Source organism: Sus scrofa, chromosome 14 (genome assembly GCF_000003025.6).
Source record: "Sus scrofa isolate TJ Tabasco breed Duroc chromosome 14, Sscrofa11.1, whole genome shotgun sequence".
Classification (NCBI taxonomy): Eukaryota; Metazoa; Chordata; class Mammalia; order Artiodactyla; family Suidae; genus Sus; species Sus scrofa.
In genome coordinates this window covers 75,886,880-75,904,220 of record NC_010456.5, presented here as the reverse complement: position 1 = coordinate 75,904,220, position 17,341 = coordinate 75,886,880, and the positions used below count along the sequence as shown (strand labels likewise).

General features: G+C 37.4%; 1 protein-coding gene across 2 annotated transcripts in view; it reads left to right on the top strand.

Moving 5' to 3' along the window:
* The window catches only part of P4HA1 (prolyl 4-hydroxylase subunit alpha 1), a 91,915-nt gene that overhangs the window by 14,901 nt on the left and 59,673 nt on the right, over positions 1–17,341 (top strand). For both annotated transcript variants that reach the window (XM_005671052.3, NM_001097435.1), the window contains 4 exon segments: positions 6,920–7,027; positions 7,911–8,007; positions 8,915–9,066; positions 13,535–13,672. In XM_005671052.3, the coding sequence (XP_005671109.1) occupies positions 6,952–7,027; positions 7,911–8,007; positions 8,915–9,066; positions 13,535–13,672 (463 nt within the window). In that variant the 5' untranslated portion in view covers positions 6,920–6,951.

The following is a 17,341-nucleotide window of genomic DNA, read 5'->3' as shown; positions in this document are numbered from 1 at the left end:
TATATAGGGCTGAACTATACTACAAAGCAACAGTCATCAAAACCGTATAGTACTGGCACAAAGACAGAAATATAGGTCAGTGGAACAGGATAGAAAGCCCAGAATTTGGAGTTCCTGTCGTGGCGCAGTGGTTAACGAATCCGACTAGGAACCATGAGGTTGCGGGTTTGGTCCCTGCCCTTGCTCAGTGGGTTAAGGATCTGGCGTTGCCGTGAGCTGTGGTGCAGGTTGCAGATGTGGCTCGGATCCCGCGTTGCTGTGGCTCTGGCGTAGGCTGGTGGCTACAGCTCCGATTGGACCCCTAGCCTGGGAACCTCCATATGCCGCGGGAGCGGCCCAAGAAATAGCAAAAAGACAAAAAAAAAAAAAAAAAAAAAAAAGCCCAGAATTCAACCCACACACCTACAGCCAACTCATCTATGACAAAGGAGGCAAGAATATACAATGGAGAAAAGACAGCCTGTTCATTAAGTGGTGCTGGGAAAACTGGACAGCCACATGTAAAAGAATGAAATTAGAACACTCCCTAACAGCATACACAAAAACTCAAAATGGATTAAAGACCTAGATGTAAGACCAGATACTATAAACCTCTTAGAGGAAAACATAGGCCAAACACTCTCTGACATAAATGACAGCAACATCTTCTCAGGTCCACCTCTTAGAGTATTGACAATAAAAACAAAAATAAACAAATGGGACTTAATTAAACTTAAAAGTTTCTTCACAGCAAAGGAAACCCTAAACAAAATGATAACCCACAGAATGGGAGAAAAATCTTTGCAAATGAATCGACTGACAAGGGATTAACCTCCAAAATTTATGAACACCTCCTGCCGCTCAATACCAAAAAAACAAACAATCCCATCAAAAAATGGGCAGAAGATCTAAACAGACAGGTCTCCAAAGAAGACATATGGATGGCCAAAAAACACATGAAAAGATGTTCAACATCACTCATCATTAGAGAAATGCAAATCAAAACCACTCTGAGATACTACCTTACACCAGCCAGAATGGCCGTCATCAAAAAGTCTGCAAACAATAAGTGCTGGAGAGGGTGTGGAGAAAAAGGAACCTTATTACACTGTTGGTGGGATTGTAAATTGGTGCAACCACTGTGGAAAACAGTATGGAGATTCCTCAGAAAACTAAAAATAGAACTACCATTTGATCCAGCAATCCCATTTGAGAGAAAACCATGACTCGCAAAGACACGTGTACTCCAGTGTTCATTGCAGCACTATATACAATAGCCAAGATGTGGAAACAATCTAAGTGTCCATCAACAGAGGAGTGGATCAAGAAGATGTAGTACATATACACAGTGGAATATTACTCAGTCATTTAAAAGGAACGAAATAACAGCATTTTTAGCAACACGGATGGACCTAGAAATAATCATGCTAAGTGAAGTCAGCCAGACAATGAGACACCAACATCAAATGCTTTCATTGACATGTGGAATCTGAAAAAAGGACACAATGAACTTCTTTGCAGAACAGATACTGACTCACAGATTTTGAAAAACTAATGGTTTCCAAAGGAGACAGTTTGCCGGGGGAGGGGGGTGATGCGCTGGGGGTGTGGGGTGGAAATCCTATAAAAATTGTATAAAATTGGATTGTGATTATCATTGTAAAACTATAAATGTAATAAATTCATTGAGTAATAGAAAAACAAATAAGCTTAATCTTTGGAGCAGAGAGAAAAATTTAGAGGTTTATAGAGTTAGAAAATGATGTTCAGCGTGTATAGTATTTGCTAGCTACTTTATGGTGTTAGAGTATGGTTAACCATATCATTAAAGGCTAATGGTGCCATAACATGAAAGTTGATGTTTTAGATTTATTATTTTGTACAGAGTTAGTTTTTTTCTCATTGTAAAAGTAAATACACCCTAAGACAGCTGGAAAATTCAAAGAAATAGAAAAAAAATCACCTGATGTTTTCTCCAGGGACAAGTACATTTTGGTGAATTTCTTTTTGCATATTTTCTTGCATAGTTATGATCATACTTTGATGTTAATTTCTTCTTTGTTTTGATTTGTACTTATTTATAACTTTCTCTCAGAATGTAACAGAAACTTAATCTTATTCAGTACAGATTCCACCATAGTCAAGATATTAATTTTTTAAGACAGCATTTTTGAAAAGTTTTTGCTTCACAGTGAAATTAAGAGGTGGTACAGACATTTCCCCTGTACTCCCTGTCCCTGCACATGAATAGCACCCTACTGAAGTGGCATACTTGTTATAATTAATGAATCTATACTGACATTTCATAATTGTCTAAAGTCCATAGTTTAACATTACCCCTTAACTCTTGGTGTTATTCTTTGAGTTCGTACACATGTATAATGATATGTATTTGTCATTTTGATATCGTAGAGTATTTTCACTGCTCTAAAAATTCTCTGTGCTCCATGTATTCATCCCTTCGTCCTCCCCACCAACCTCTGATCTTTTTACGCTCTTCATGGTTTTGCCTCTTCCAGAACATTATATAGTTGGAATCATGCAGCATATAGCCTCTTCAGGTTGACTTCTTTCACTTAGTAATACATATTTAAGATTTTCCCACGTCTTTTCATGGTTTGACAGCTCATTTTTTTTTTAACATTGAATAATAATCTATCGTCTGGATGTATAACGGTTTATTTAAAAGATGTCTTGGTTGCTTCTAAGTTTTGGCCATTTTAAATAAAACTGCTATAAATATTTGTATGCAGGTTTTTTAGTGGACATAAATTTTCAACTCCTTTGGGTAAATGGTAAGGAGCATGACTGCTATATCATCTGATAAGAGCATATTTAATTTTTACTTATTTATTTATTTGGCTGTGCCCATGGCATATGGAAGTTCTCAGGCCAGGGATTTAACCTGCAACGTAGCAACCACCCAAGCCACTGCAGTGACAACATCGGATTCTTAACCTGTTGCAACAGGGGAACTCCATGATTTTTTAAGGTTAAAAAGACTGTCCAACTATCTTCTAAGGTGGCTAGACCATTTTGCATTTCCACCAGCAATGAATGAGAGTTGATGTTAATTTTTAAGTCTTGTTTTTCATTTAAATTCACAAGTAAAGAATATTTTCATTTTAAGTTTCTTGACATATAGCACCATAATTTGATATTTTATTGTTGATTTGTTAATTTTGTCTAATTGTTCGATAGGCAAAAACCACCTAACGTATTTCATTTTTTGTGTCCTTGACTACTAATGATTGAGTTTTTGTTTTGGTTTTGGTTTAGTTAACTATACTTCCTCTTTTGTAGTTTTATGTGTTCTTAATCCATGTATCTACTAATGTCTTAGTGGTTTTCTTATTGATTTTTATGAGTTCCTTAAATGAGGATCTATATTCTTTAAGTTTTCTAGCTTTTAGTTTATAGTTTTTTAAAAACTACATATAAACTTAAATTATTTTGTGTATTTAATTCCATCTGGCTTTTGATAGATTATTTGTCCTTTTTTTTTGCTTTTTTAGGGCTGCACCCACAGCATATGGAGGTTCCCGGGCTAGGGGTCTAATCAGACCAACAGCTGCCAGTTTAAGCCACAGCCACAGCCACATCAACACCAGATCTGAGCAGGTCTGGTACCTATACCACAGCTCATGGCAACGCCGGATCCTTAACCCACTGAGGGAGGCCAGAGATTGAACTTGCAACCTTGTGGTTCCTAGTCGGATTCATTTCTGCTGCGCCACAATGGGAACTCCCGGTTATTTTTCTTACCTTTTTTTTGGTCTTTTTAGGACTGCACCTACAGCATGTGGGAGTTCCCAAGTTTGGAGTTGAATTGGAGCTGTAGCTGCCGGCCTACACCACAGCCACAGCAATACCAGATCCGAGCCATAACTGTGACCTACATCACAGCTTACAGCAATGCCAGATCCTTAACCCACTGAGCGAGGCCAGGGATTGAATCCACATCCTCATGGATACTAGCTGGGTTCGATACCACTGAACCATCATGGGAACTCCTTATTATCATTTTTAAGTTCAAAAATTCTTTCCTTTCAGAGATCCAATAACTTTTGTTGTTTTATTTTTTGTTGATTATAACTCTTATTTATTTACCTTTTTTTTCTTATTTTTATTTATTTATTTATTTGCTTTTTAGGGCTGCACCTGAGGCATATGGAGGTTCCCAGGCTAGGGGTCCAGTCGGAGCCACAGCTGCCGGTCTACGCCATAGCCACAGCAATGCCAGATCTGAGCCTCGTCTGTGACCTACACCACAGGTCAGGGCAATGCTGGATCCTTAACCCACTGAGGGAGGCCAGGGATTGAACCCGCAACCACATGGTTCCTAGTCAGATTCATTTCTGCTGCACTACCATGAGAACTCCATAACCCTTTTTTTTTTTTTTTTTTTTTTTTTTTTTGGTCTTTTTGCCATTTCTTGGGCCGCTCCTGCGGCATGTGGAGGTTCTCAGGCTCGGGTCGAATCAGAGCTGTAGCCACCGGCCTACGCCAGAGCCACAGCAACGCAGGATCCAAGCTGCATCTGTGACCCACACCACAGCTCATGGCAATGCCGGATCGTTCACCCACTGAGCAAGGGCAGGGATCGAACCGGCAACCTCATGTCGGATTCGTTAACCACTGCGCCACGATGGGAACTCCTCCATAACTCTTTATTCCATCTAGAGTAAAGGCTTTCGTTTTTGTGATGGTTCTTGATTCATTGTGAGGTTTAAGGATATTTGAAAGATGACAGAAACTTTAGTGACAAAATATATTTTAGTAGTGAAAATGGATAACCTCTTATCTAACAAATCTAAACTTTCTCATCAGTTAAATGGTAGACAACATTTCTGCTTCGCCTTCTGTTAGTACAGCAAAAGCATTTGTATTTGCTGGAAATAACATTTATTTATAAAGAAAATTATGGCATAAATCTGTCTAAACAATGAGAAAATTCTAGACTGTTCAGACAGCCTAGGATTTTGAAAAAGCCTTGTGCCTTGGCAGGAGCCCAGGAGAGGAAGTGTTGGCATCTGCTACATTCTAGAAGCCTTCCCAAAAAGTTACTGTAGAGCAGCCAAGAGAACAGTGTATTTCACTACTGTGTGGTTCTGGAAGGATCTGAAAGTTTGCAGAAAACTTGAGGGAGGAGACTTAGGAGTACTTCCAGAATGTCCGTGTGTGTGTGTGTGTGTGTGTGTGTGTGTGTGTGTGTGTGTGTGTGTGTGTGTGTAAGTGTAATAGGGAGTTTTCCAGTGTGGACTTGAACCTGTTTGTTTTAGGTGAAGTCACTTGGGAAGAATCAGAGGTGCCTTTACAAAGAGCAATAAGGTGACAAGTCAGAGTAACCAGTGGGTGCCTGTTATTAGGGCATACAGTACTGCAGTGGTAACTCATTTTCCTATAAGATGTTAAAGGGGAAGGACTTAAAGTTGATTTGTATGGTGGAGAAGGAGCAAGAGAAGAGGGCTAACAGGGCATTGGGGAAAGCAGGGTAAAATCTTTCTGCTGGTTAGTTGATAATCTGCGTCTCCCATAAAGAATCTGTTTCAGAAAAGACAGTACTATGTGAGACAATTAGAAAACACAGAAGGGCTTTGCTGCCAGGTTTTCGTTTTTTTTTTTTTTTTTTTTAAGCCACAGCTATGTACTGGGCTAAGGATTTTTTTTTTTTCTTTTTACATAAAACACTGTAAAAACTCAAAATTGGGTCCTTTCAGAGAAAGCGATAGCTTAAATGGACAGGGCTATTTATTCTTTTTTTTAGTCTATGCAACTTTTCTTTTTAATTGAAATGGAATTGATTTACAGCATTGTGTTAATTTCTGCTGTATAGCAAAGTGATTTAGTTACACATCTATATGCACTCATTCTTAAATATTCTTTTCCATTATGGTGTATCATAAGACATTGAATATAGTTCTCTGTGCTATATATATAGGATCTTGAGTTTTGTATAACTTTTAAAAAATAAAACAGCTTTATTGAGAAGTAGTTTATAAACCATACTATTCACCCACTTACTGTTTACAATTGAATGGCTTTTAGTATTTTCACAGTGTTTTTCGACCATCAATCAACTCTGTCAATCCTAGAATAATATTTTCATTACCCCCAAATCTACAACTTCTTTTTTTTTTTTTGTCTTTTTAGGGCCACACCCAAGGCATGGGAAAGTTCCCAGGCTAGGGGTTGAATTGGAGCTACAGCTGTTGGCCTACACCACAGCCAGAGCAACATGAGATCAGAGCTGCGTCTACAGCCTACACCACAGCTCACAGCAATGTCAGATCCTCAACCCACTGAGTGGGGCCAGGAATCGAACCAACATCCTCATGGAAACTAGTTGGATTCATTTCCACTAAGCCATGACAGGAACTCCTGCAAATCTACAACTTTTAACTGAACTTATTATAAAATTTAAAGCTATGTAGAGAAGAGTTGGAACAAGCTAAGAATTTAGAGGATTAATCAATCAGAAAGCTCTGAAACATTCTTCCCCTTTAAACATATACTGATGTTTTAGAATGCATTTTGGTAATATTTAAATATACTTTTTTTTTTTTTTTTTTTTTTTTTGTCTTTTGGGGGCCGCACCAGTGGCATATGGAGGTTCCCAGGCTAGGGGTCGAATTGGGATCCGAGCTGCGTCTGTGACCTACGCCACAGCTCACCGCAACACCAGATCCTTAACCCACTGAGCAAGGCCAGGGATCGAACCTGCAACCTCATGATTCCTAGTCGGATTCGTTTCCACTGCGCCATGACGGGAACTCCTTAAATAGTTTAATGAAGTGTATTTTTACAAGTCAGTTTATAAGAATTAACAACAGTTCCATGGGCAGTCCTGGGGTCTGACTTAACATTTTGCTCATAGGATAAATAGGAACTCTTCTTATCCTTTTTTTTTTTTTTAATAATGGCTGTATTTCTCTTGTAGGTGTGTGAACCTGTAAAATTAAGCCTTTGAAGATGATCTGGTGTATTTTAGTTGCAGGGATTCTACTTCCCCAGTCCTTGGCCCATCCAGGGTTTTTTACTTCAATTGGTAAGTCTTAATATTTTTTGTTGTTTTCACTTTAAAATTTTTCCACTTTTTTAGTGTTTTTAAATCATTAAAAACAAATACCATTGTAATCCCAGAGACCAAAACTTCGCCTCAGTCCCCACCCCTGTAAAAATCTCTCCCTTTTTTAAATTCAATTTTTTCTTTAAATTAGTTTTTTTCTAATTACAAAAGCAATACATTTTCAGGTTAGGAACTTACGAAAATTTAGAAAAGCATACCAAAGAAAATTCTCTGGTAATGATTCCACCCAGCAAATCACTTAGTGTATATATTGTCTTTTATATTTTCCTGTATGGTTACTTCTCTGACTTAAGAGATGTTTTTCTTTATCTTGTTGACCAGTTTTACCCTTAGGTGATTGTAACACTATCTAAAACATAAACCTATCTATTTATGACACCTAATTTTAGGATGTAAAATGTTTTCTTTCATCCTCCTATGAATACTTCAGTTGTAAGGTATACTTTTTTTAGTGTAGTCTTTGTGTATTGAATAAACATTTAATTCTAATTAGTTTCAAAATCAGAAAATAGAGAAGAAGAAACATTGATCCTCGGAAAGTAGTATTTTGAAATTTAAAAATAAAATTTTAGATGAAAAGACAATTTATTGTTACAGGCCAAAGCTTACAGAACTAAGGAATTGGAATTGGAACACATAATTAGAAACTTTTTTGGCTCCTTTTTATTTATCTGGTTTTAAAAGGAGGAAAAAAAAAGAATCCCCTCTCCAGCATATCTGATTCATGCCAGTTAAGTCTTCTCATAGCATGAAACATTCTCAGTCATTCTTAAATTATTCTAAAATACTGTTTTGGCCACTATGGGTATTTGATCACTTTCTTGCCTTTTCCTTCTCCTAGGTCAGATGACTGATTTGATCCATACTGAAAAAGATCTGGTGACTTCCCTGAAAGATTATATTAAGGCAGAAGAGGACAAATTAGAACAAATAAAAAAGTAAGCAAAGTGTTTTACTTACTATGACTCTGACTCCACCTGGATGTTTTCTTTCTAGAGTTAAAAACATTCTTCCAGTGGAAATGAAAGCCCTCCGGTTGAAATGGCTAAAATAGGATTACAGAAAACAAGAGTTAGGCCTGGGATAAGACTTCACTTGGAAGAATATGGATTGAGATAAGGATATAAATGGGTATGGGTCATTGTCTGACAGTTTTTTAAAATGTTTTCTAATATCTTCTTCCTCCTCTAACCTCCCTATTTAAACCACCTTCTGAAGCAATTTTCCGATTGTTTATCCTTTACTCCTGTGGTTCAATGCTAGAGATCACAGTGATAAGTAGAGTTAGTATTTAATTGATGCAGTTCTTCCTCAGATGCTCATTTCTTTTTAATTGGCTCAGGTTCATAGTTAATCCTGACTTGAGAATTCCTCTCCTTTGTTTGAGTAGCTAAGTATTCAATTTTTTCTTTTTTTTCTGTTTTGCTGTGAGTTTGATTTAAATGAACTTGGAACTGAATTTGGATTGGGTGGATTTGTATTTCATAATAATCAGTCATTTGGCTTTAAGGGTGTGAGGGAAATGAAGTTTCAGACTCTTATTAGAGGTATTAGATCTAGAGGCATTAGAATTTTTACTAAGATAGGTTACATTTACTGAAACCATTTGGAAGAAACAAAACTAAAACAGGAAGTGTTGTAGTTATATTTTAATTCTGCCAAGCTAGATTTTATCCATGAAAGAATCTTGCTTTTTAAAAAACCTTTGTCTTTTTACTTGTAAAAATTTTTAGATAAAGTTTTAACTCAAAACCTCTAATATCTTTTTTTTTTTTGAGTGCTTTACTAAATGTTATTCTTCGTTATTAAGTGTGCATATACTCCATTTGTGTCTTACATTTTTAGATGGGCGGAGAAGTTAGATCGATTAACTAGCACAGCAACAAAAGACCCAGAAGGATTTGTTGGACACCCTGTAAATGCATTCAAGTTAATGAAACGTCTGAACACTGAGTGGAGTGAGTTGGAGAATCTGGTCCTTAAGGATATGTCAGATGGTAAGACTAATGAGCCCTCAAAAGTAAGGCGTTTTTGCTACCACCTGTAGAAATGCCAAAAGAAGCAGTAATTTGGTTCCCAGAATACTAAGTGTTCAGTCTTGTTTCTGAATTATTGCTAGGATGTGTTTGATTTGGCTAGAGTTAATTTAGCCTAGATCCTGAATTCTTCTTCTTCTTTTTTTTTTGGCTGTACCCACGGCATTTGGATGTTCCCGGGCCAGGAATTGAATCTGAGCTGTAACTGCAGCTGTGGCAACGCTGGATCCTTTAACCCACTGCCCTGGACTAGGATCAAACCTGTGCTTCTGGAGCAATCTGAGCCACTTCAGTTGGATTCTTTTTTTTTTTTTTTTTTTTTTTTTTTTTTTGTCTTTTTGTCTTTTTGCTATTTCTTTGGGCTGCTCCCTCGGCATATGGAGGTTCCCAGGCTAGGGGTCGAATCAGTGCTGTAGCCACCAGCCTACACCAGAGCCACAGCAACACCGGATCGTTGACCCACTGAGCAAGGGCAGGGACCGAACCCGCAACCTCATGGTTCCTAGTCGGATTCGTTAACCACTGCGCCACGACGGGAACTCCTCAGTTGGATTCTTGATCCATTGCGCTGCAGTGGGAACTCCCTAAATTCCTGATTTAAAAAGAAGATGAATAAAAACTAGAAACAAAGAAAAATTTCATTGTTAAAGAAAAAGAAGTAAAAGAATTTCTTGTAAAAGAAAGTAGTTTTTGCTGTTGATTAACACTGGCCCTTTTTGTTTTGAAATCTACAAAAGTGAATTGATTATTTGGCATTTACCTTCATTTCTGAAGATAGTCATTTTCATTTTATAGGATTACCTTCAGATTTAAAAAATTTATGGGTCAATCTTTGTCTTCGGATCAGTTTTTAATGTACTGGGGGTAGGTACTATTAAGGAAAAATGTTAGCTGTGTTTTACATAGTACTTCGAAGGTTAGGATTGTTTTGCTTAACATAGACAATAAATTTAAAAACTGAGGCTGCAAACAGTGGTAGTAAATTTCTTTCTAATTGAAACAATAAAATTATAGTTGGATACACACTACTATATATAAAATAGATGACAGACAAGGACTTACTGTATAGGACAGAGAACTCTAATCAATATTCTATAGTAAGCAGGAGTTCTTGTGGCTCAGTAGGTTAAGAACCTGAGTAGTATCCATGAGGATTCAGGTTCCATCCCTGACCTTGCTCAGTGGGTTAAAGGATTGCTTCGAGCTGTGGTATAGGTCAAGGATGTGGTCGGGTCCCGAGTTGCTGTGGCTGTGGCCGGCAGCTGCAGCTCTGATTTGACCCATTCCCTGGGAACTTCCATATGCTGCAGATGCAGCCCTGAAAAGCAAAAAAAAAAAAAACCCCAAAAAACCACCTTTCTGTAGTAACCTATATGGGAAAAGAATCTCAAAAAGAATGGATATATGTATAACTGATTCACTTTGCTGTATACCTAATACTACTACAATATTGTAAATCCACTATAGTCCAATAAATTTTTAGAAAATTATAGTTGGAGTATTGGGATGTTTTGGATGTTTTAGTAACACACAGAAAAATAAGTCTGGAGTTTAAAGAAGTAAAATTATGCTTAGTACATAATATTTATTTTTTGATTGAGGAAATGGCAAAAAAAGAGAGAGAGAACTGAGCCAACTGGGTAGTGAAATGCTCCGAGGATGCTTTCATGTGTTTGTGAGCAGTGAACTAAACTGTTATGCATAGGACAGGAAAGCTTGAAAAGAAAAATTAAGACAAGCACTTGTGAATACTTCTTTGAGATGAGGAGGAAATGCCTATGATTATTTGTTCTCTTATAAAACACCATGAGAACATTTTAAAGGCCATGTATGTATGTGTTTATATACATTATACATATAGATACACATTTATCTATTTAAAAAAATCTCAAGTAATGACTTCTATAACCTAGGTTCTTTTATAAGGTAAACTTTGAGACTTTGGCACTTTAATCTGTGGTAACCATCCCATAATACTCTAATAGATATATATTTTCTCTTTATTCAGAGAGAATTTAGGCAACTTCCTGGATTTTGTTTGGGGGCATAAAAAAATTACAGTCTTCTGTAAAACTTGCTTGTAAAATTCCATGTGGATATTGTGACTAAGAGTTGGTCTTAAAACTAAAAAATTGGCTTCATATGAACTTAGGCTTCTTCCAGCTTGTTGTCTATTTGTACATTTTAATTAACATAAAAACGCCTGGCCTTCTGGTGATCAAAATATGCATAGTTGATGATAAGTAAATGAGAGAGGAGGGATGCCTTGCATTTGTCTAACTTTGATTTGCAAATGGTGACACAAATATTATTAAAATTTTTTTTTTTCTTTTTAAGGGCTGCACCCGAGGCATATGGAAATCCCCAGGCTAGGAGTCGAATCAGAGCTGCAGCTGCTGGCCTAGGCCACAGCCACAGCCACAGCCACACCGGATCTGAGCCAAGTCTGTGACTACAACTACAATAGCTTACGGCAACTCTGGATCCTTAACCCAATGAGAGGGACCAGGGATTGAACCCCCATCCTCATGGATACTAGTCGGGTTTGTTACAGTTGAGCCTCAATAGGAACTCTGTATTATTAAAATATTATCTTATTTTATTTATTTATTTACTTTTGCTTGTTTTTTTGTCTTTTCTAGGGCTGCACCTATGGCATATGGAGGTTCCCAGGCTAGGGGTCTAATCGGAGCTGTAGCCGCCAGCCTACGCCAGAGCCATAGAAATGCGGGATCCAAGCTGAGTCTGTGACCTACACCATGGCTCACGGCAACACCAGATCCTTAACCCACTAAGTGAGGCCAGGGATCAAACCCACAACCTCATGGTTCCTAGTCGGATTCATTAACCACTGAGCCACAGCGGGAACTCCTGATTATTAAAATTTTAAATCACTATTTTTATTGTCTTTGTATTGATTCCTTAAGGAATATTTAGCATCCATTCTCCTTAGGAGTTATATAGTTACCAGTAATTAGTTTGGTAGTTTGATTTTTGCTATATTTTATGTAAAGCCTTTTAAAATTAATAATAGGGTTTATGTAGAGCAAATCCTGCTTCATGAACAATACATGCAATAATTAAACAGATCTAAATATATTTTAATAAACTAACCTACCTATGCTCTTAAATATATAATAAATGTCTTTTTCTTTTTCCTAAAGAATTCCACCAAACTTTTATACATTTATACACTTATGTGGTATGTGGCACATGATAGAAGAAAACAACTCTAAGAGTATGCATTTTACTTACTGTTATCTGAAAGTATAATTGGTTGACAGTGAATGTCATTTTTAAATCTTTATATCTGTTTACTTTTCAACCTTAGTGGAGGCTATGTTGTATAACCAAAAACTCAATTATTATGTTAGTTGATCTTTACTTACTCATTTGGATATAATTTATGCAATGACATCAGATTATTTAACCAACATTAAAAATAATTTGGAAGACTGAACATTTAGAGGTATATCAACTCATTCAGTGTATTTAATTTTTCCTTATTACACATGGTATGGTGGAAAATTATAAAATAGATTTTGAAAAATCCTTGTCAAGACTCTGTATTGGAAATTGGAAGTCTCTGAGGTTCGGAGTCTTTTTTTCTTCCAGGTTTATTGAGCTATAATTGATGTACAGCATTGTATAAGTTTAAACTATTCAGCACAGTGACTTGACTTACATCATGGAATGATTAACACAATAAGTTTAGTGAACATCCATCCTCTCCTATATGTACAAATTTAAGAATAGGGAGTTTCCATTGTGGTGCAGCGAAAAATGAATCTGACTAGCATCTATGAGGACACAAGTTTGATCGCTGGCCTCGATAAGGATCCGGCGTTACTTTGAGCTTCGGTGTAGGTAGCAGATGCGGCTTGTATTTGGTGTTTCTGTGGCTGTGGCGTAGGCTAACAGCTGTAGCTCGATTTGACCCCTAGCCTGGGAACCTCCATGTGCTGTGGGTGCAGCCATAAAAAGACACAAATTAAGAAATAAAAAAAAGATGTTTTTACAGTGATAAGAACCACAGGATTTATTCTTTAACTTTTGTAATAACATATAGCAATATTAATTATATTTATCATGTTATACATTTCATCCCAGGTACTTATTTATCTCATAACTGGAAGTTTGTACCTTTTGACTACCTCCTTCCCTTTTCCCACCACCCCAACCTCTGATTACCGCAAATCTGATCTCTTTTTGAGTGTGTTTGTTTTTGAAACACAGTCAATCTACAATACTACCTTAGTTCCTGTTATGCAACATACTGATCCTGTATTTCTATACATTTTAAAATGATTACCATGATAAGCCTAGTTATATTATGTCATCATCATATGAAGATATTATATAGACTATATTCCCCACACTGTACATTTCATACTCAATGTCTAAAACCTTTTTTCCCCCCTGTTTTAAGGCTTTATCTCCAACCTGACCATTCAGAGACAGTATTTCCCTAATGATGAAGACCAGGTTGGGGCAGCCAAAGCTCTGTTGCGTCTCCAGGACACCTACAATTTGGATACAGATACCATCTCAAAGGGTGATCTTCCAGGTAAGATTCTAGTCTATTAAAAAAACCTATCATGTGGCTTTTCTGTTCAGTCCATTAGGAGAGTGTTGATGTAGAAAGACTTTTGTATTTTAAGATTTTTAATATTAGTTTGTTTCATAACCTTTAAGAATAAAACAACCTGTCCTCTGGGACTTAATAGTTGTGGATAGGCTGCTAAGTTGTTACTTTGAGAACTTATAATTATAGGGACTAGCTAAAGTAGGCATTTTAGCATGTAAGAAAAAGCAACAACCATTTTCCAAATGTCTTTCTTTGGAATACCCAATGTTTGTATGTAAAGTTATAAGGGAATTTATAATCAAAATTTGACCGTTCAGTAATTTGAAACCAAGACGTAATGAGTATGCACAGATTTTCAGTGTGCTCCATAGTGTGGAACTCCTCTATTCTGTTCCATTGGTCTATAAGTCTGTCTTTATGCTGGTATACACTATTTGATTATTGTAGTTTTGTAGTAAATTTTGAAATCGAGAGGTGTAGTCCTCCAGTTTTGTTCTTTTTTTAAGTGGTACTGAGTCTTTGAGGTCCCTTGGGATTCCGTATGAATTTTAGATTGGGTTTTTCTATTTCTGTCTATTTCTGTCTTTGGTATTTTGGTAAGGATTATATTGCCTCTGTAGATCGCATTGGGTAGTATTGATGTTTTAACAGTAACAGTATTAAGTCTTCCAATCCATGAACTTGGGATATGTTTCCATTTATATATATTGTATTTCTTTCAGAAGTTTTTTGTAGTTTTCATTGTGTAAGTCTTACACTTTCCTTGGTTAATTCCTAAATATTTTATGCTTAGACTTGTTTTTACTAATTTTCTTTTCATGTTGTTCATTATCAGTATATAGAAATGCAACTGATTTTTGTGTGTTGTGTTTACATCCTTCTACTTGGCTGGATTCATTTATTAGCTCTCACAGTTTTTTTGTGGATTCTTTAGGCTGTTCTTTTTCTTTTTTAAGGGTCACACCTGTGGCAGTTGGAGGTTCCCATGCTAGGGGTTGAATTGGAGCTGCAGTTGCCGGCCTATGCCACAGCTACAGCAATGCCAGATCCGAGCTGCATCTGTGACCTACACCACAGCTCATGGCAATACCAGATCCTTAACCCAGTGAGTGAGGCCGGGGATCAAACCTGCATTCTCATGGATACTAGTCAGTTTCTTTTCCACTGAGCCAGGACAGGAACTCCCTCTTTAGGATTTTCTTTTTTTTTTTGTCTTTTTGTTGTTGTTGTTGTTATTGCTGTTGCTATTTCTTGTGCCGCTCCCGCAGCATATGGAGGTTCCCAGGCTAGGGGTCGAATCAGAGCTGTAGCCACCAGCCTAGGCCAGAGCCACAGCAACGCGGGATCCGAGCCGCGTCTGCAACCTACACCACAGCTCACGGCAATGCCGGATCGTAAACCCACTGAGCAAGGGCAGGGACCGAACCCGCAACCTCATGGTTCCTAGTCTGATTCGTTAACCACTGCGCCATGACGGAAACTCCAGGATTTTCTAATGTAAGATAATGTTATCTGTGAACAGAAATCATTTTACTTCTTCCTTTCCAATTTGAGTACCTTTTAGCTGGTTCTTGCCTAATTGCTCTGGCTAGAACTTCACGTACTAAGTTGAATAGAAGTGGCAAAGATGGTCATCCTTGTTCTTGTCTTGATCTTAAAGGAAAAGCTTTCAGTCTTTCGCTATTGAGTATATTTGCTATGGGTTTTTCTAATATATCTTTTATTATGTTAAGGTAGCTTCATTCTATTCCTAGTTTGTTGAGTGTTTTTTTTTTTTATCATGCAAGAATATTAAATTGTGTCAAATGCTTTTTCTGCATTGAGATGGTCATTTTTTTCCCCCTTTAATCTGTTAATGTGGTGTATTACATCGACTGGTATTCATAAATTAAAACACGATGGCATTGCAGGAATAAGTCACATGTGGTTATGGTGTATAATCATTTTAATATACTGCTAAATTTTTTTTTTTTTTTTTTTTTGTCTTTTTGCTATTTCTTTGGCCGCTCCCGCGGCATATGGAAGTTCCCAGGCTAGGGGTCTAATCGGAGCTGTGGCCACCAGCCTACGCCAGAGCCACAGCAACGCGGGATCCGAGCCGCGTCTGCAACCTACACCACAGCTCACGGCAACGCCGGATCGTTAACCCACTGAGCAAGGGCAGGGATCGAACCCGCAACCTCATGGTTCCTAGTCTGATTCGTTAACCACTGCGCCATGACGGGAACTCCCTACTGCTAAATTTTGTTTGCTAGTATTTTGTTGAGGATTTTTGCATCAGTGTTCATGAGTGATATTTGTCTGTAGTTTTCTTGTATTGGCTTTTGTATAAATTTGAGAAGGATTGCTATTAGTTCTTTAAATATTTGGTAGAATTTATCAGTGAAGCCATTAGATCCAGGGCTTTTCATTTGTCAGGAGACTTGATTACTGATTCATTCTCCTTTCTAGTTATAGGTCTATTCAGATTTTCTATTTTTTTTCTTAGTTTTGATAGGTCTTTTGTTTTTAGGAATTTGTCCTTTTCAAATTCTTAAATTTAGCTTATTCAATTTGTTGGTAAGATAAAACTCTTTTTAAATAGTATTTTACACTGTCTAAATTATTCTGTAGTAATTAAAAGTTGTGTACATTTTTTTATATATTTTTTTTAGCCATGCCCACTGCATGTGGAAGTTCCTGGGCCAGGGATCAGACCCATGCCACAGCAGTGGCTCAAGCTGCTGCAATAACACTGGATGCTTAACCCACTTTGCTACAAGAGAACTCTTGATTTGTTTTTTTATTTTATTTATTTATTTATTTATTTATTTTTTTTGTCTTTTGTTGTTGTTGTTGCTATTTCTTGGGCCGCTCCCGCGGCATATGGAAGTTCCCAGGCTAGGGGTTGAATCGGAGCTGTAGCCACCGGCCTACGCCAGAGCCACAGCAACGCGGGATCCGAGCCGCATCTGCAACCTACACCACAGCTCACGGCAACGCCGGATCGTTAACCCACTGAGCAAGGGCAGGGACCGAACCCGCAACCTCATGGTTCCTAGTCGGATTCGTTAACCACTGCGCCACGACGGGAACTCCTGATTTGTTTTTTTAATTGACCCCCCACCCCAAATCAGAGAAATGCCTGTTTCAGTGGATTTATTTTGATGCCATGTTACTCCTTGATTAATTTTGTCTGTTTCTTTCTCTTTTGGGGGGCCTACCTTTTGAAATGCTTTAGCGATTTTAATATAAAATCTGGTACCAAATATAAAATATGCATTTTGGTATCAGTCATGCCTTTACTGTTCATATAGACTGTTCCTTTAGTTTCAGGCTCTTTCTAACCTTGATTTGAATAGATTCATATCTGCCAAAGATATTACACTATTTTATTGCCGTGGTTTTTGGGGTTTCCTTGGTCTAGAAATTGTCCTACATATAAAATGTGATTTACTTCACGTGGAAGTTGAATGTTCTTGTTTGTCATTTGCATCATTATCTTGGTGAGGTATAGATTTTCCACACCTCTCTAGAGCTCACTATGAGTGTAGTACCCCCCATAGTGCCTCAGATGGAAGATATCACCTTCCCAATGTGTGCATTTTATTTTTTTTTTAATTTTTTTTTTTTTGTCTTTTTCTAGGGCCACTCCCATGGCATATGGGG